General features: G+C 38.7%; 1 protein-coding gene across 1 annotated transcript; it reads right to left on the bottom strand.

Moving 5' to 3' along the window:
* Positions 1-5,921: 5,921 nt before the first annotated feature.
* Positions 5,922-9,487, bottom strand: gnrhr4 (gonadotropin releasing hormone receptor 4). Its single transcript, XM_030765332.1, has 3 exons — positions 8,939-9,487; positions 6,699-6,903; positions 5,922-6,451 (listed from the first exon to the last, which is right to left on the bottom strand). Exons 1-3 carry the CDS (start codon positions 9,485-9,487, stop codon positions 5,922-5,924), a joined length of 1,284 nt encoding a protein of 427 aa, XP_030621192.1.
* Positions 9,488-20,824: the final 11,337 nt, after the last annotated feature.

Below are 20,824 nucleotides of genomic sequence, written 5' to 3'. Positions count from 1 at the left end.
ACACACATATATACACATACACACACACACACACACACACACACACACACAGCAAAAGAAAACTTTTTTTCTTTTAATCAGTGCTTTTGTATAGCAGCACCATGCCAATTCAATTATCTCTGGAGGACCGGTAAAAATGAGAATTTCGTATCACACCAAACAGAAATGCACAGATTCATGGTCATACAAAAACAGCGCACCTCTTCTCTTCACTTTGATTACTGTCAGTGTATTTTCATTTCCTCAGCAAGGGAGCTGTGTCGTGACTATTAGTACCTGCTCTAGCGCATGTGCAAACAGAATTAATCTGTTTCCTTTCTCTGTGTAGATCATTTGATCTTTAAACACATATGGAATAGGGAATATCTATCCCAATCACCAAGTGATCTTTCTAGTTTGGTGAACAATTCTCTCTAAAGAGTTGCAGCCTGGATTATGTATAGGTCAGAAGTAAATCAAATCACACAAATGAATAAATTAAATGATGTTCTTTTGTTTTACTGTTAATGATATGAAAGTATGCTGCAGAAGCAATATATTGTGTGAGTGTTTTTGAACTGTGCAGACAACAAAAAAAATGCTTTGCATTCTTATTCACTCTGATAAAATGGTTGTATTGTCTCATCCAGGTTATTTGGGGAGGGAAAAAAATGTCCCTTATAATACCCAAGAAGAAGGTTGTGACCCAAAACATAATTGTGAAAACAGATAAGTCAAATAAGATAATACATATTCCAGGGTGGTATATTACATAGAAAGGTTTGTTCAAAGAAATATTTGGTTCTGACAGTTTCGTTATCACTGGTCCAAAGTACATAACATGTAAAATTATGTGGATGTAAATAGAACAGCCCTGCAGGAATTGAAGAACCACAATGCAATTTGTTCATTAAAAAGGCCTTCTCTGAATGTTCTTGGTTTGTATGATCATCGCTATCTACTTTTAGTCTGTGTTAAATGAAGTATTTGGACAAACGATTATCGTTAATTTGCTGGCTTTAATGTACTTTCCTTTTCATCTTACTGACTTGCTACAGCCAATGTGTCTCTTTACATTAAATCGCACATTATACGGAGAACACCATTAGATGATAGAAAATTGTGATATTGGTAAGACATCTGGACTATGGTTTCTTGTTTTCTCTTGAAGAGAAGTAAATATTGGCTTCACAAAGGCCTCTACTGTACAGCCTTATAGATGTAACATACTGTAGAAGTTATGCAAAATTTCTAAGTAATTTGTTACTGGTAAAGGATATATTGAGAAAGACAAGGATTTCTGTGGGTATTTCTGTCTTGGATATTTTGGATTGTAAAATATCCAATAACTCAGCTAAAAATAGTCTCTGGCCAATATTTTTAGAAATCATAACCCCCTTCAATGCAAATGGTCACGCCTTTCTATGCTCAATAGCAAAGGGATTATGTGTCGCTGGGTTGGATAGGAGCCGAGTTCTTTGAATAGGATTTAAAGTTTTCCTATCTGAACATAATTGCTGCTTCAAAGACTCTGTGCTGTTCTGAGGGCCACTCTTCCATGGGAATGGAAAATGAGCCTTTTTCAATATTGTCATGCTTTAGCCGCGAAAGGGCAGTCGAGGAGTTGAATTTTTTTTTTTAATTTTTAACTTTACGTGAAACCTCTTCATATGACAGCATCTCATTGTTTCTGCTGGCATCAAAGTTAGATAACTTTGCCTCTGCAGAGAGTCACTGAATGCTGGGACCTTGCTGTTGAGTCATGCTGTGAATTCATCAATAAGTTAAAGGTTGATAAAAATATAGATGCCTCTCCAAACAGAGTAGCGAATGACGTTCTCTAAATCTATTGGGTTGTATTAACAGGCATTTTTGATAGGCTTCAGTTTTCAATGCTCTGCATTTGAGACTCTGCTTGCCTTGGTACATAAGTGCTTTCAGAGAGTCTTACTTTTCCCAAGGCTGTTAACTGAATTATTTGCAGAGGACCTCATTTGACTGCAGCATTTCATCTGTGGACAGTAACACAGTCTGTATATGCGCTATTAAGTGTCATTTCTGTTCGTGTCAAGTACTGACGTTAACCAGAGCATTAAAAGAATGGTCAGAAAGTCTTAAACATGACTACGTGACTAAAGATTGAAGCATTTTATATAGCCAATGGTCAGCGTATGTGAACTGTGTGCAAGCAGTGTGCAAGGGGTGATCTCTATAACATTCACCTAGTTACATCAGATACATTCAAGGGCATTAATAGCTGTGTTACATAAGCACAATATTTTTTTCCTGCATTATAAACCTCTCTTTGCATCGATAGAATTGTAAGCTCAGAGGCTTCAGTCAGGTTTTTTACGATCAATATCTCTCTCTTGCAAAGTGACACAGATTGAAAACACAGTTCTGGCACAGGAGGAGACAAATGACTTTGTTGTTGGTGTCTTTTAAATGACTTCTGTGTAGGACATTGTCAGTCAGTAAGTTCCCTAACTTAAGGGCCTTTGCTTGACTCTCAAGAACAAGTCAAGCTTTATAACAACACAGTATGGTGTAATTTCATTCAGCTCTGAGGAAATCAAAGCAACAGAAACAACATATGTGGGATTCTGGAGGGTAACCCTACCAAGGAAAATTTATTTGTGGACGGTTTTGCAGAATCCAATATAGTAGATGCACCTTACAACCAAATGAATATCAAAGAGTCAATGAAGAACTTCAGGGGCGCAGTTAAGCTTATATTCCCATGATATGGTGAATTTTCTTTGCTCTGTCAGAAGACATGGTGTGTATGCATGGACTATGACATGTACTCTGATAGAGCATACACACACACACACACACACACACACACACACACACACACACAAACACTTCACAATTCAAGTGTGAGACCACCAGAAGCATCAGACTACATTTAAAGTCTCAGCAATGCACAAGGGATAAATAAATATATAAATTAAATTAAATATGGAGGACATAACCAGCAGAAGAGACAGGAATAGAGGCAGTTCTCTGGAGACTGGCAGCTGGGAACAGCCCTCTTGCCATCCTTCTTCAATTAAGATGCTTGTTGGCATCACAGAACGTGTAACAGATGTACTGAGCTAAATGAGGTTGTGTGCTGATACCACAGAAAGCATCTTCATATGTTCTTAATGACAGGCAGGGGCTCGATAAATATGGAAATATCGGCTTTGTCATCTATTGTTGTGACGAAGCTATTCACAAGAGGAAATGTCAATCAGGGCTTATTGTGTGGTCTATATGGCATGCACTGTTGTATACATGGAAAAAATGGATGAGACTGGTGCATAGACTGGCACAGGCCCAACAGACTGGCGCATAGGATCATGGGTACTTTGTCTTAAGAAATTCAATTAGGTCACAGCAGAATTTGATTGTCTGTCAGATTAATAATACTTTTTTCTTTTAAATTCGATGTGACTCATTCAATATCAGAAATTACTTGGTTGTAATGAATTAATGAAAACACCAAACACAATGAAGCTTGGCATTTTTCAGATATGTGAAAGCATGTATGACTGACATTTAATGTTGTTATTGGCAACGGTTGTGAGAAACAATGATTACTGAAGAATATGAGTGACATTTGCAATTAAAAGAAATCATTTATGACTGAAAAATATCTGATCAATCTTATTTCACCCTGAAAGAACAACAGATGACTCATACGTCATACATTATAAAGCATCATGCCAGGAGATATTTGTCATTTGATTTAGTGCGCCCCATTTATTCTGTTAGTTACAAGGGTTTATGTGCAATGAAGCACTGATTGCCAATGAAACATTTATTTATTTATTTACAGGCTATTCAAGATTTACAACTACATTGTACCACAAGAAAAAATAGTGTATATATATATATATATATATATATATATATATATATATATATATATATATATATATATATATATATGTATGTATGTATGTATGTATGTATGTATGTATGTGTATATATATATATACGTGTGTGTGTGTGTGTGAGCGCGCGTGCATGTGCGTGTGTGTGTAATGTGTATGTGTATATATACTTACATTCATACATACACACACACACACATATATATATACTCCATTTATAAACATTTCAACACAGGAATCAGTTTCTTACATGTAACCTGTAGTCCCCATGGTTGCATGAAGTCTGTTTGTGAGGATGAGATAATTGGGTGATATCCACTGTCAGATTTTCAGGTCAGGAAAAACATATATCCTTCTCCAGAGACCGCATGTCACCATATATACATACGTGAGTACCTCTCTGTCTGCAAGGATGTACCCCTGCATCACAGTCTCATTCATGCAGTGACTAGCCAGTCAGTGTGGAGGGTCATCCATGGTTCACCAGGCATTGACTAAGAGTGTGTATTTGAGTCAACCTTTCCAAACAGTCTCGTCTCCTTTAATCTACTCTGCCTACCACAATGCCGCAGAGGGAGAGGGTGGGAGTTGGTTGTGCCATTCCAGCAACCTGTTTTTTCACGGTGTGCTCACAGGGTCATCACCTTTGCTGTCAGCTGAATCATTTCATCCATTGGGCTTTTCAGGGCTAAGTAGTTCCTGCTCAAATATGCATTGTACCACTCCAGTAACACAACACAAGACAACAATACGGATGAGGACTGCTGTAGACTCCCTCAGTATAAGGTCATTTGATGTCATTCCTTAAATATAGTGGAATGAGCATTATGGTCAGGGGTGCACAATTCAGGCCTTCCAGTCCAGAAGTCCTACAGTTCAGTAGTTTCTGTCAATTCCTGCGTGTTTCCAATTAGTTGAAGAATACAAACACCTGTTTCATAGGTAGAAATCACCCTCTGATTATAATGTGAGGTTGAAAAGAAGCAGGACTCCAGCCTTGAGCACTGGAGCTGAAAACCTAAGATAGGTCAAAGAATAAAGTCAGCACAAACATCAAAATCACGGTACAACACCATTGAACATCTCTCTTCACAGGTCACGAGAACAGACAGTTTACAGTTTTGCAGTCTCCAGTCTGAGTTTGATGCCCTGCAACATGTGCAATAACTTTCCTGAGAATATCAGTATAAAAACTACATTCAGCATTTACTAACTTATAAAATAAGCATGATTTTAAAGCTCTTTTAAATCCCATATATATATATATATATATATCTTGATCTACACACACACACACACACACACACACACACACACGCATATATATATATATGCGTGTGTGTGTGTGTGTGTGTGTGTGTGTGTGTGTGATTCTAATGTCATTGGTAAGATTTTAATTGCTAACAGGAGTAATATTATGACATTTGGTGTTTCATCATTAGGATGAGTGCTTGCTGCTACATATGTTTTAAATGTCATTACATGAAATGGTCTTAGTGTTAACCAATACAACCTTAGAGGAAATGTGAGGAAAATCTGGAAGGGGTAAGTTGAAATGTTTCCATTTAACACCACAAAATCCTCAAGGCATCTATTTGAACTCTTTTGCATGGTTAATGTACCAGAACAGAAATCCAGACATTCTTTTTGAGCATTATAGATATATATATAGATACAGATATTTTTCAAAATTTCTTTCTTTTTTCTTATTTTTCTTTTCTCTCTCTCTTTTTCTTTTTTTTTTTTTTTGCAGTTCAAATGTGAAGCCAATGAACATGAAATGCAAATTAAGTGCGTAGAAAAGCACAGATTAATGACACATATAATTTTGAAACACAGCTGCTTATAAGTACAGTATGGATTTCGAAGCTCATCAGGCCAAATATCAAAGAAGTCAATGCGCCCCCAAAACGCTCTGAACAGATCCAGATCAAATAATGTTGCGAGGATCCATAAACGTTGAGTTGTTCCTGCTGCTCTAAACACACCTGTTTGACAATTCTTGTAAAACTTTTCCAGTTTTGACTGAGCTCTGAGGCTCACATTCGTTTCAGACCATCAGATCATGCTGACAGGGCACTGATTGAATTCGCTGCCTTCCTTGGTCTCAGCAGAGAGATAGCTGTTATGAGGAGGAGGCTTCCTACCCTGACCTCTCTTCTGTTTGGAAGCCTGATTGTGATTGGTCCCCAGACGTTGCTGTGTAAGCTTCCTCATCCTGAAGGGTGATGGAGAGCATCTGAATGAGCCAGTCAGAGTGGTATTATTCTCTGACTCTGTCAACGCTGTTGCACTCCGACAGTAGCGCTTAAGGCCCTTGCGGAAATGGATGGTGAACAAACCATATGTGATGGGATCCAGACAGGCATTGAAGAGACCAAAAATAAACAGGATGTGAGTCAGGGAATGGGAGACGGTCTCCTCTAGATCATCAGGGAGAAACCAGTACCACAGGCCCAACAGGTAGTAAGGGGTCCAACACACAATGAAAGATGTCACAATCACGATGCTCATTTTTAAGGTCCTCATTCGTGCCTTCGGGATATTATTGTTGTTGGAACGACGCAAATGCACTTCCTTGGAAGAGACTGTAACACAGAAAAATACTTTATGTTGTTATTTATAGCCTACTAATATTTCAAGGATGAGCTGTTGTGAACTGATGACTACCACATATAGTGAGCATATTTATTTTAACGTCCTTCAGCAATGACATCTCATTCCAGTGATTCCATTCCAACGCTGATCCATTCCTTATATCATTATTAATAACGTAATCTTCATCTTAATGAATACAGGCCTGTGTCATAACATCTAAAACACTATGTGACATACCATTGCCTCTGGTCATGCGGCGGGAGATTTCCACCAGGATTCGAGTGTAGCAGAAGATCATGATGACCAATGGCAAGAGGAAGAGACACACAAAAGTAAACATGTTGTAGAGCGTCTCCTGCCAGTGTTTGACAAAACTGCCTCGCGTTGTGCACTGCGTGAAGTTGGCTGGAACTGTGATGGTCACGTTGTGAAATATGAACATCTGTTTGGAAATAGTTACCTCTCAGTTGGTCAGTTACAGATGATACTTACAAAAAAAATAGATTACAACACACTGTTATACACGGTAAGCTGTCATCTTTATAATACCAAAAATCCTACCCAGTTGGAAATGTGTCATGGGGGGGGGGGGGGGGGGGGGGGGGGCATTGAAAGATATGAACACATGTGAAGAATGGATTTACATCTGCCTTGATAGTATTAAGACTAAACTTATACTAAATGTGTGGATTTGAAAGATATGAACACATGTGAAGAATGAATTTACATCTGCCTTGATAGTATTAAGACTAAACTTATACTAAATGTATGGATTTACTAATATTTCTGTTATTAACTATCAGAGGCAATGGCATCATATTGCCCTATCCTTCGGGCTATTGTACCTTTCTAGCATCTTTACTGACTGACTGCTCTTATGGAAGTAAGAGATACATTCTTTGAGCAGACTAATCGAAAGAACACAGTCATCTGTGCAAATAATTGGATGTGGCATATCGCCATTGGCAAAAGGTCTCAGCATGCAGGCTTTGTGGAATTTGGGGTTGCTATCGTGAAACAAGTTTCTGCATATTGTGAGCCTGGCCTGCAACTGCAGCGTAGACAGACTAATGTGATAATGACAGATTAACGGCTGTGCCTAAGACATCAGAAAAAAAAACACCCTTGGGTGATATCTTGTTCACTACTCTGTCTAGAAACCAGAACAGAGGAGGGAAAAAGACATATAACACACACTTCAGTAATTCAGTCTGTCCTTTGATAAACAGATAAGTGTTCAAGAGTCACTAATTAAAAGATTTGAGAAAATGTCTAGTTTGAAAATACAGAGCAGAAAAGTATTAAGGTCTATCTCATATCCATATCTCGTAGACTCATATCCACTCATCTTCTTGACTGTTCACAGCAGTATTTAAGCAGCAGTTAACTATTGTAAAGTCCCCTTGAATGTTAAACAAAGAGGTGTTAGTCAGAGCCATTGGTTTGCACAATCTCAACAGAACTGATTTAAAGTTTGACTTACATGAGTTGATACGAATTACAAACATTCTATCAAACTTCCTTCCTGCAATCTGTTGACATGAGCTTGCCTACAATGTCATTAAGATCACTTTTTCTGTCTTTTCTCTGAGATGGGTTCTTCATAGCATATGTAATACTTAACATGAGATTTGAACTTGCGTGATTTCAATCCTTTGTTGTCTGAAATGACAATGTTTTCATCAAGCTAAGTTAAACTGCATTTTCTGGGTGTACATTAAGGTCAATAATATGCCCATCTGGTGAAATGTGTGTGACATGATGACGTTTAACTTTTCTCTCTCAAAAAGGTGTCTGACTGGTCAGTGTTCCTAACTATAAATGCATAGTCTTAAATAGGACCAATTTAAATCAATCATAGTAAGTTATGTCAGGGTTTACACAAAGCAAGAATACTATGGGAGAGATATTTGTTGTTGATCTGTCATTGTAATGGCAAATTCTGCTCACTGACCTTACATTATTAATGAGACAAGGGTCAGTGGCAATAACATTTCCTTTGGGCCAAACAGTGATGTAGGCCAAATTTCAATTAGCCTAAAAGGTTTGAAGATCACAGCATTTCTCCACATTAGCTTTGTTTTCCCAGCATATGACTGACTCACTTACTCACTCTGAGGTCATTTTCAGCATATTTTGTTTTAATTGGGCATTTGAACAGGGACTTCGCTATTTTTTAAAACAGACAACGTATAATATACTAATCAGCCATAGTACAGTCAAGAACTTTAACCTCTAATGGTTACTCTACAAAAGACTGAATGACTAGAAAATCAGGTCTTAATTTTTATTTTCATGTAAAGAAAAACATTTGGGCTGCTTTCCTCTTCAGTGAATAGCACAATACAGTGGTTGAGACATTCCTTGTTCTGGGATGCATTGACATGGTTTTTCCATCGTTCTGGCCCTAAATAAAGAGCCTTGGAGACTTGGTTAGAACACCCCTAACATGAGTCTTCACTCATTCCCTGCCTCACCTGTGGGACGGACAGAATCACACTCATAGCCCAAGCGACAATAAGCATGATTTTGTTTTTCTTCTTGGCTTCGTTTATGGCCAGTGGGTTAAGAATGGCGGATTGCCTGTCGAGGCTGATGACCACAGTGACAAAAGCGCAAGAATACATGGCCACCAGCTTCAGGAACATCAGCAGCCGGCAGGCAACGTCTCCCGCCAACCACTGAACCGTGATGTTCCACACGGCGTCCACGGGCATGACGATGAACGTCACAAGCAGGTCGGCAACAGTAAGGTTTATTATCAAAATCCTTACGTGGGATTTGCGTTTGTTATTGGTGCTCGCGGCCCAGAGCACGGCAAGGTTGCATACGGTTGACACTGCGCACAGAACGAACGTAATGATCACACGAGCTTTGGCGGCCGCTGAGAAGGTGGGCAGCTGCAACGCCGCCTCACCCAAGCTCCTGTTGCATGAGGCCAAGGCATACTCGCAGCTTGCATTCACTGTGTTTCCAGTCATTTGGTGAAGCATTGTGATCTCTGTTCTTGGGGAGCTGTCATTCATCACCGACGAAGGCAGAGATCATGTTTCCTCAATTGTTGATTTTTGACTATTTGGGTTATTAGGGTGACATAATTGAGAATTGCAATAAGGTCTTTCCCACTTGAAATAAATGTCATCAACGGTCACCTAAAGAAGCAAAATTGAGAAAAAGGACAGATTTTGGTCATTATGGATGAACCATGATCTCCAATGAGAGGGGTACATAAATACCATAACAGTACGTTGCTGCACGCTGACTATATCGTTTTAATGAGTGGAGCGAATGAGCCCCTGGTGCCGTCAGATCGGATGATTCCCAAGAGCAATTAGCATTTACAACAGGTGACACAGAGAAGTGTAACAAAGTGAAAAGAACAGCAAGTCTACATTCAGTGCTTTTCAGATGATAAACTTAATCAATACTGAATGCCATCACTCAAGACTGTATATTTTTGCTTAAGGAAGGGTATATAACAGAGCTTAGGATACAACTTCAATTTTCTAAAAATTTTAAAACAATAAGATGCGCACATGGATTTTATTTTTGATTTAACGTGACAATAGATCACGCAGTCCCTAAATTGATCTGAAAAATACTGCTGATCACCGTCAGTAAATCTAAAATTGTGTTGTTCTATCCGTTTAACCAGAGGGCTACCGGACTCTAAGAATACCTCATATTATACAAACGCAAACATCGTCTATTTTATATTATTGGTAGATAATTAAACAGCATCTGGAGCACTATAATTATTACTCTATGTTCATGATCTGTAATCATAATTGTTTTTATTCGACTCACCTGAATCGCTAGAGATGAAATCTTACGGGTTAAACAGAGGGATAATTTATCCGACGACCTTGAAATCCATTTTTACGAAACCTCAGGCGAAACGAGGAGAGTCCTCTGGCTATTTTCTGTCCATTCGCACTAGATTCTAGCAGGTTGGTGGAAAATGAAGATAAATGTTTGTTTGTCTGAGAAACTTGCAGAGACAGTCTACCATCTCGTCACTTGACGCGACACCTGACACCTCTGCAAAGCGCGGAGCGCGGAACCAAGTGTGAATCCATTAGGATCCTCGGAGAGCATTTCGAAAAGTCCATTCTCCAGTCTCGTGTTAAGTTTGAAATGAGTCAGAGACCAATTTATTTAAATAAACAAATAAATGAATCTCAATCAATTTATTGTTGGTGGGAGAACGTCCATTTGACAGTTGTTATCTCGATTAGTTGATCTCATTGTAGATAGTGGGCAGAGCGTTGAGCAGTGTCCGCAATCTTATGGTGCAGCAAGTGAATTAAAGGACTCTCTCTCTCTCCACCTTCAAAGCTCTACAAACTGTACCTCCCTGGAGCGACCCCCACCTACTCGTTTTTATCATGCGTTTCGCCGTTTCTCAGTTACTGCTCGGTGAAATAGTTTGTATACATAATACAAAGTACGGTATTGTTCGGAAGCATTGATATCGACGCTACTGTGCGCTATATTCTTTATCAGATATCAGAGATTTTATTTTTGTTCAGACATCAGAGATTTTCTTTTCTTTTGCTCAAATAAAATCCTACTGCCTTGGCAACAGAGCCCAAATGAAGCGTTTAATTAGCTTCAACCTACATTTCATACACTGATGAGTCGGAAGTCTTTGAGGGCGAGAAATATCAAAGCCTTAAGGTGAGATGAAAGTTGATGGGCTGATGAAAAGTTTATGAGTTTACAGATTTCATCTGCCATTCGAATCCAGACCAGAATCTTTCTTTCTGACAACATTGTAACTGACCTATCGAAGTGAGTTTGACCGCCAGAAGGTGCACTGGCCATCAGTAAGGTGCATGTAATATTAACTTCTGGTCCATTGTCTATTATTTCATTATTGCCTGCTGTCTCTTCCTATTTGTACCCTGTCTGCACTGACATGGAAATAAATATCTCCAGGAAGGAGAATAATGTCATATGCGTCGTTTCAGTGCACGAAAAATACACCCTCCAGCCTAAGCACTCAACACTAGCACATATGTAACCGCTGTGGAACAAGAATAAAATGCAGTTTTTGTTGCTATTACGTCTACGACGCCACGAAGACGTACACGGCTCTGCTCGATATTAAGCAGTTTTTAAACGTACAGAAAAATATAAATGTTTACTCTGAGTTCTTTGTTTAAAAAATCTTTGACAGTAAACTTCGGGTTCTGTCATATTTGTACTGCTATGAATCAGAAATCTGTGATGCGTTGGTAGCAATTTCAGAAACCGAAATAAAAAATTTTTGTTAGCTCGCACCTTGTGGTTGCGTGGTCTAACGTTCATTAACATGTGACTTTTACCGTTAAATGAGGGATGAATAAAACATAAAGTCTTATTCATCTTGCAGAATTTCCCATTTTAAGAAGAGTGTGACGTGTACAATTACATTAGATTTATGATTCAGAGCAACGTCATCATGCAGTGAACTGCTCAGTGTAAAATATCACAATGAACACTCAAATATAATTACCAACGCTAATATGAGTCACCAGCATCTACATTATTTCTTTATCGAATCATTCAGGTCACATAGGCTATCTGTCCCCTTCTGTCATTGTCTCTTTAGTGTGAGCATTCAGGTTAATGTGAGTACATTTTACTAGGGCTTTACTGATGCGGTGAAGGTGTCAGGGTTGGGGAGTGTGAAGGGATATTAATTTCAGAATTACTGCAAGACCTTTAAAACCCACCCAGGTTGAGAGGAGAAAGGATGCTATTGGGAGTGCCTTGCTCAGAGGAGAGTAGGTGTCAGAGACAGTTCCAAGAGTATGGCCTGGGATGCCCCTTGTCTGCTGGATACAAGGAGCTGTCTGGCACATCAGCAGCACAACAAACAGTAGGCTGCCTTGTCTTCTTCGATCAGTGTGTCTCTGTCTGTGTATATGTACAGAGACACATGCACACAGGTACCCCCCCCCCCCCCCCCCCCCCCCCCCCCCCCCCCCCCCCCCCCCCCCCCCCCCCCCCCCCCACACACACACAAAATGATACATTCATAAACCCTCCACATGTGCTGCACAGGTAAATGCCAGTAAAGAGAATCTTACTGATCTGTGGTGAATGTTACCTGAGATACACATGATAGCTTTGTTAGAATGTACTCTCAGAATCACAAACCTGCTGAAAATTTCATTTCACACTACCACTGACCCCCATAATGAATGGTAAGGATAAGATATATTGATGCGATTTAAAAGATTTAAAAGATTGAAAGCTTTTGTATATCCCTACATTTGTACCAGTACCCATAAAGGTTTCTTTTTATTTAATTATGAAAACCTAACAAAAAATACGATATAGATCGAAATAAGTGACTTCAGTCAACAGACAGATTATCATAAGGGTCAGGAAAACATAGTCCTTGAGAGAATTTTTAAGAGTGTCCGATACAGCATAGAAGAAAAGATATCTGTGCCGGTTTGTTCATGTGGTATCTAAAGCATTTTAATTGGATTTTTTTCTTTCCTGGTCGTTTCACCTCTCCTCATATTATGTTGAGAAAATTTTCCTTGGCGCTGACCTAGTGCTAGTCTTTTCTTTTGCTTTTCATATTTTCAAAACAAAGTCAAAGAATTCCTTCAGTGTATTATTGAGAAAGACAAGCACATAATGACAAAATACAAAAAAAAAAAACCCAAAACATTGATACATGTACTTTTGAAGGACAAGCCACAGATAAAATATAATTTAATTAACCATGATAATGCTACCATTTCAGACTGACCATGACACTGGCTTATTAAATATTAAGTTTCAAGTTTCAGGTTCATTTAGAGCCCAATATCACTGTTTACAGTCTCAAAGGGCTTTACAGGCCACAACAGTCAAATCAAAACAGGACGGCACCCCCTGACTTAATCCTCATGGCGGGCAAGAAAAAACTCCCCAAAAACCCAAAAGGGAAATGGGAAAACGGGAGAAATCTTGAGAAGGACCACAGAGAGAGGAGACCCCTTCCTTGGCCAGACAGGTGTGCAATAGGTGCTGACCCAGTGGGCAGTTACAATTGCAAGTAAATTGGAGCATGAACAAAGGGGATGGCGATGCTGACAGGAGGCTGACAGGGGGATGAAAGATGATAACACCATTTAAACTATTATTAAATAGGTTAAAGTAATTCAACAATTTTTGAAATAATATGAAAATGGCAAATAAAACATTATCTACGAGAGAGAGAGAGAGAGAGAGAGAGAGAGAGAGAGACTAGTGGAGGTGAGAAATTGTATATTAAAATCACACTAACTCAGTTCTAGGGTCCATCTGGGGACTCATTATCCACTGTCACTTAACCATAATTAAGTATATCCACCTTGATTATTATTGTAAAGTAAAGGTTGTCATTGAGACAGGCTATCAGCCTCTGATAATCACACACCACAGTGCAATTGCCACGCATTTACACTTGTCCATCAGTCACCTTAAAAACACCAGACTCAATCACTCCTTTTGGAGCTCATGCACTTTGATGTGTTTGTTTTGCTCAGTATGACATCAAAATTGCTGTGTAATGCCATCATCGAAAAGCTGCTCAGAAAGTTCACTTAAAACCATACTTCCTTACCTAATTTTTCTGTTTCTGCCACCAACAGCAACAGTCCATTTCAAATTTGATTGAGTATAATGCATGTTACCACATCAGTAGCTGAATCCAGTTTTTCTCTCACGTGCAGATTCACACACTACTCTTTTCTTTTTTAGGAGAAATCTGAGGAGAGAAATGGTTTGAGATATTGAACACTGGCTTATCAGTTTTATCAGTTTTGGTTCAACACAAATGTATTTATTGCCTTAGAAATGCAGCACCGCTTGAACAGAACCCAGAGGCTGAAGATAAGGGCCGAACACTCTTCTCACCAGTAGGTTAAAGGCTTCACAATTTTCTGGTGCTTTATCAAAATTCCTGTTTTGTATTTTTTTCCTTGACTTGCAGTCCTTCTTGGCTGTCAGATTGTCAGCCTGTCCTTGAAAAACGAATCATTCCGTGATAATTTTATAATTGTACAAATTGACTGCAAGCCTTCATCAAACACAACCATGAAGGGGTCTTGGTAAATTATTAACCTTCACTTTAGTTCCTCAGAAATGATAACATGTATTTACTGGACTGAATCATCAAAGTGACTATGTACACAAGCAGATTTTAATGAAGCACAGAGCTTCTCAGGAGACTCACACTGACTCAGACTACCGAAGATGAACTTTTGCGTTTATTTTGGAGTCTTCGTGTGAATAGGCCCACTTTTCTCTTCTCCTCGCTGGATAGCAGGCAGCAGTGACGAAATGGCTTTTGAAGGAGATGTGAGAGTGGAATGGTGCTGTTGACAGGACACCAGGTCCACTCCTAACAGGCGGAACTGAACGGATTATGGGGCAAAGTTATCTGAGCAGCAGGCGGAGGGTGACATGAAGGGAGCATTAGGAGAGACAATTTGCCTCTTTTCCAAGCACATGTCATCTGTCATAACAACAGGGGAAATGAGAAACGAAACACAAAATGAAAGACTGAGAAATGAAATACAAAGCAAAAGATTGAGAGAGCAAAAAGTTCAACAGTCTGTTCATGCTAGTTATTCATTTTTCAAAATATGACTCTTCTTACACGTGCTTTGTTTAAGTGAACAGTTAGGAAAAGACAATGAAGAAAGACAATCTGTATGTATACAGATTCAACACCATTAGATTATTTGCTGTCTATAAATGTAATATCATTTCTATGTGGGTACTTAGAGTCTCCTTTTTCAGTACACCAGAGCAGTATACCAGACTTGGGCAGATGGAAATAGTACAGTTTTTCATTTATCTCACAGATTATTAAAAGAGATTACTGACAGAGATTGCAGAGCAAAAATTCTACAGTTGTAATTATATTCGTCTGGTCCATGATTCATGAATCCCAGAGACAAATGTAGCAATAATAAAGTTAATACAGAGAGGACCTCCAATAGAAGGCCTGTTGCAAATCACCCATTAAACAAAAGGCAAAAGGAGGTCTATCCCTGGAATCTACCTTTTGCATTAACAGTTGAAACCACTGTTCAGTCTTTAACCACTTCATCGCAATTCCACAGTGGGGATGTCTCTTAATAAAAAAAAGGGGACAGGGGTGATTAGTCGCATCATAATTAAACAAGATTAAATAAGAGCATAATGACCTCTATCCATACAACCCACCCATAGCCTTCATGACAATTCAAACCATTATTTAGTCTTTCAGTACTTCAGCAGGACACATAGTGAACCTGATTTATTAATGCTTTATTTTACTCTTTCAGCCTTAGTGTTCCTTTCACTCTCTCCAGAGCCCCTGCAGTATGAACAAAACAGATCTCAGGCAATTTCACAATGCTTCAAAAGGGAAAGCAGCATTTTTATCGCAGTGAAATCACTAAAATGATCAAAGGCTAAGACTCTCCTGGTCCCATTCAAGACAAAATTACAGTGTGTAGTTTACTGTGGCGTTTTCCATTGTATGTGATTGCGTTGGGGATATTTGGACTCTCTAGCATTTGTCTCCACCTCTCTGCAGCACCACTCTTGTTATGACAGATGGATGTATTTCCCGCTGTCATTTGTGAAAGAGATCTGCATTGTCACATTGTATTGCTTTGTAAAACCGTTTGTGGATGGACCACTGAGATGTGACAATAGTGCACTCAGTCCAGTTGATGTAAATTTATCTGTATTTCACAATATATTATCCTCAAACATGGTCAGCACACAAATTTGCCTGTACAACTGTGAAACATTTGTGGTACTGAGAAGTCCTTTGCTTGAAGCCAAAGTTAAGTAGAGGAGCTAAACTGCAGTGCTGAGAAAGCTTTATGTATTGTACATGTATGTGGTGGGACTGGTGATATGAAAGCTTGGCAGCTCCAGCTATTTTTCTGCAGTACGTGCCAGATGCTGTTGGCACACAAGAGGAGACATGATTAATTGTCTGAAATTATCTTTTGATGCTAGTGCCAAGTGACAAGAGGGAGAGTAAAAAGTAAGGGTAAAAGGACAAATACTTATATTTTTTCAGTTGTCATCATCAGTGGGGTCCCCCATGTTGTCTTTGCCTATATCACAGTATCCATAGATATTTCTTTATAACAGTAAGACGTTTTGGTTCTGAAATTCCCTCAAGGCAAAAACAAACTTCAGAGATGCAGAAAATCATATGTATTCACAAAGGGTTTTTCTTCGAGGTTTTAAATTAATTAAAGTACAAATATTTTATTTAGTTGAGTATGTAATTCAATATACTGATAAACAAGCATTATTCATCTTGTTGAAACCTCCTACTGAAAGTCTTTTTGCTTCACCTTTGGGCTTACAATTTATTTCTCCTTTTATTCATGGTGTCATTTTTTAGATTATCTGCTGAATTTTTCCTTTCCATTTCACAAGCTCCTGCTAACAGCTCATAAACGTGCCATTATGTTCATGTCTTTTTATTGTTATTGTTATTAATTTTAAGACATTCAGTGTTTGAAATTATCGAGGCTATTTGTAAACCAATGGATATTATTTCATTATTTTATTATTATTAAAACTAATTTCACTCTCAAGCATTTAAGTGAATCTAAGAGAACATCTATTTTGTTATGTTCCATTCCTCCATTTTGTGACAGTCTGTCAATTAATTTCTTTGGTATTTGATGACACATTTATTTTTATTCACATGATCATATGATCTTATTCTTTAATTTTTTTTACTGCAAGAAGATTTAACCCACAATACATGCCAGACAGCATTGTTGACACTTTAGTTTCTCAATAGTTTGGCTAGAAATAGTAATGTTTACTCTGCAAAGAGATGACTGATTGATGTATGCAGTGCACATATGTATGTAATTATACTGAAAATAAACTGCTCCCAACACTATGCCTGTCCCCTGAATGGATTATGGTGATGAAACCTGTTGAATCTAAGATACATTGCATTACTTAGAAACGTAAACTGTATTGGCAGGGTAAAGCTATGTAATCTATTTATAGCTCTCATTGTTTACCAGCTCGCTGAGTACATTTTTAACAGGTGCCTCATGATGTGCAGTTCTTCTTGTCTCTAGGAAACCAGTGGTCACACTCTCATAGATGAAATAACAACCCAGTACTGCCAAGGAACAAAGATTTTCTTCAGCAAAGAATTCGCTTCTAACTGTCTTGACTGTCAGATTGGCCTTTTTATGTGTGGTTATGCACTATGTATAGTGTTTCACTAAAAATGCTTTTCTGTTGTTGTTGTTTTGTTTTGTTTTGTTTTGTTTTTTAGCAAAAACTATCTTGCCGTCACCTGCTGTTTTTGCAGTCAAGGCTTTCTGCATTTCATGATGCATTTCGATACAAATAATATGTCTTTGGTATAGCTCAATACTTCTTTCAATACATTATCACAGAAGGTAACCTTCCTCAGTCTCCCCTCTTCAGATTTGGATGCTGATGTGTCTGTGTGCGCGCGTGTGTGTGTGTGTGTGTGTGTGTGTGTACAAACATTGTTGTGTACAGGCATGGCATTAAAGGAAGTGAGAAGATCAATAGCAAAGACGTGTCTGCTCATTGTTGTTTTCTAACAGAGCTGCAAATGACACAGAACGTTACATTTGCATATATATTACACACCTTCTAGGTGCTGGTTTGGACAAATGGGATCTTCACTGTAAACACCTAACACAGTCGAACTGTTTCCACGACAAGGCCAAAGGGACCATTTTCACAGTATAGCAAGCCTCTGACAGCTGTCACACTCAATAATAGCAGTAAGTTGAGTATGTCAGTACATATAGTAATTTGGACTCTACAATGTGAGTGTGACTGCACCAGTGGTGCAGTGGTAACAACTGCTCTCTACATTTTGCCCCATGGATCTGATATTTTTTGTCATAAACTCAAAGAATTAATTTCAGGAAGACTCCAAAATTCTTGACTCAGGCAGATATGCTTCCTAAGAAAACAAATCCAGTGATGCGCATGAAAACCAGTGTTTGTGGAACGGCTTTGGTTATATTATGATATCATTATGTATGAGTTTGATGTATAAGAATAGCACATGCAATAATGCCCCAATAATGGAGCGTATTTTTTTTGTTGTTGTCACTTTTTTTTTATATGTGCAGTCCTTCTTATATTATGTCAATCTAGCCTTTTTCAAACCATTTATTTCACAATTATTCCACTGCGCTATTCAGATCTTTTAAGCTGATTATCTCATTACACTAATCATACATAAATAAAATCATTGAAAATACATTCAGTTCTGCAGGACTTTTTTTGGAACCAAAGGTAATGTGGGCATGAGTGAAATGTACCTTGGAGTTTTTGGTAATTGCGTGATGTAGTCAGGTGGTGATGGCACTTGGTTAAATCACTGGTAATGGACAACCTGTTGGATACGTGGGTACTGACAGTTGAAGGGCAGGTAAATATCTGTTCATGTATTATTGAAAGGGAAACACACTTGTCCTGTTCATGCCTAATAAATGCTTGTTAGCTTATACCAACTGTTTTGCAACAGAATGTTGGCATTTCTTTCTGTTTTTGCATAGTACTTCAGCACAATAAAAGAAATTACATCTTAAACAAGGACTGTCTTAGTGAAAGCACTCTTTTGACTCCTCCATCTGCTCATCAGAGTAAAGTGGCAGCTCTGGCCTCTTGAAAATTACATTTTGCACCTATTAACTTCCCTGTCTCTCCCTGGAAAGCAGAATTGAGGGTCAATGAATAACACTAGAAAAAGGGTTATTGCATTCTGAAGTGTAATTTTTTAGGTTGTCAGTATCGATGGTCAGAAAGCTATAATAATAAATTACATTAGGGAATTGGTCATTTTAAGGGCAATCTTAAGATCAACCAATCCCTTTTTATATTCTTTATGTAATGGTCCATGATTGTTTTGCAATGTGGATATAACAAAGGTCACATAAAGTTGACTTTAGATTTTTTTTAATGTTAATGTAACAACCTCGCCTCCTCCCTCACCGGTTTCAGCCATTCCGCGCTCAGTGTCGCTGGTTTACTAATCACTGGTCTGATCACTCTCCCTCTGCACACCTGCCCTTACTTTAGTTCCCAATTATACACATCACTATCTCTACCCCTCCGTCGGATCAGTCAGTGTGAGGTCTTCACTTTCAAAGTGATTTCTGAGCGCTACATTCCCTATTCTAGATTCTCCAGTACTTGTACTCTAGTCTTTGTACTCTAGTCTTTGTCTCTGTGTATCCTGCCTGTCTCCTGTGCTCCTGTACCCCTGTGTCTTCATTGATTAAACACCCTGCTTCTCCGCACTTGCGTCCTGCTCTCTGGTGTGTTCCTTACAGTTAAGCCCCAACTCAATGTCAGTTCTGTCCGTAAAAATAAAAACAATGTTGTCAGGGACTATCAGAATTTTCTCTTGTGTAAACCTCAAAACCTGAAATGCAACACAGAGTAAAGAGTGAAACAATTTTTGCTCTAGTTCATGACCTTAGAGTACACAAACCTTGCTGCTTGCTGTTACACAATCAGATTTTCTGTACACTAGATGTGTAAGGATGTCACCACACAACACAACGCTACACAAGATTTTCTCTGATTGTGCCACAAAACTGATCTTTTTTTTTTATCTCTGAAAGGAAGATGGCACAGTCAGCTTTGAAGCACTGCACTGTTATCAAAATCGACAGCATCCAGAGAGAATTCCGGCCCTTACCTTTACCCTTATCCTTACCGTTAATGACAAGGCTGATAAAGCATGTCCTAAGAAAGCACTGGCTGTAGCAGGATCAGTGTGAAAGACTGCATCTTTCACTGTATCTGTCAGAGCTGGACTTCCACAAGGTGTGACTCAAAAATCAATATGATTAGAGCTTGTGTTTGTGCGTGCGTGTGTGTGTGTCTTTTGTGTATGTGCCTAGGCATGGAGGAATATGAAATGAATATATAAAATGGGTATATGAAATGAAAAATGCAACAATAACTAGTTGTACTCTCAGGGAAACATGGAGTTACTGCTTTGATACCTGTATGGAGAGCTAATGGCAGTGTGTGGGATTGGATTCAGTGGATAGATCTGAATACTTAGCTCTGGGTCACGTCCAGCGTACTAGCCGTAGGGATACAAAGCTAACCTGAATGGACGTGAGTCACACTGTTGTAGGGAAGGGAACTCAGTTAGAAAATTGTCTAAAAATGTCAACTTCACCGTTGAAAAATGTGACTATAAATTGTGTGATCACAAATGCAATTATCTGATTATCCTATTGTGCCAGGAGGGGAACACACGTTCTTATTTATCAACGTCCTGCTGACTGAGATATCACAGGCCTATACATCAATCGTGTGAATCATTGTAATTAGGACTGCAG

The sequence above is a fragment of the Chanos chanos genome, chromosome 2 (assembly GCF_902362185.1).
Source record: "Chanos chanos chromosome 2, fChaCha1.1, whole genome shotgun sequence".
Taxonomy (NCBI): Eukaryota; Metazoa; Chordata; class Actinopteri; order Gonorynchiformes; family Chanidae; genus Chanos; species Chanos chanos.
The sequence above is the reverse complement of the archived record's forward strand: the minus strand, read 5'-3'. Positions and strand labels throughout refer to the sequence as shown.

Coding starts and splice junctions, on each gene's coding strand:
- gnrhr4 (XM_030765332.1), bottom strand. CDS start 9,487: ATGAATGACAGCTCCCCAAGAACAGAGATCACAATGCTTCACCAAATG. Junction 6,904..8,938: donor TGATTCTGTCCGTCCCACAG/GTGAGGCAGGGA, acceptor ATTTCCAAACAG/ATGTTCATATTTCACAACGT. Junction 6,452..6,698: donor CCGCATGACCAGAGGCAATG/GTATGTCACATA, acceptor TCTGTGTTACAG/TCTCTTCCAAGGAAGTGCAT.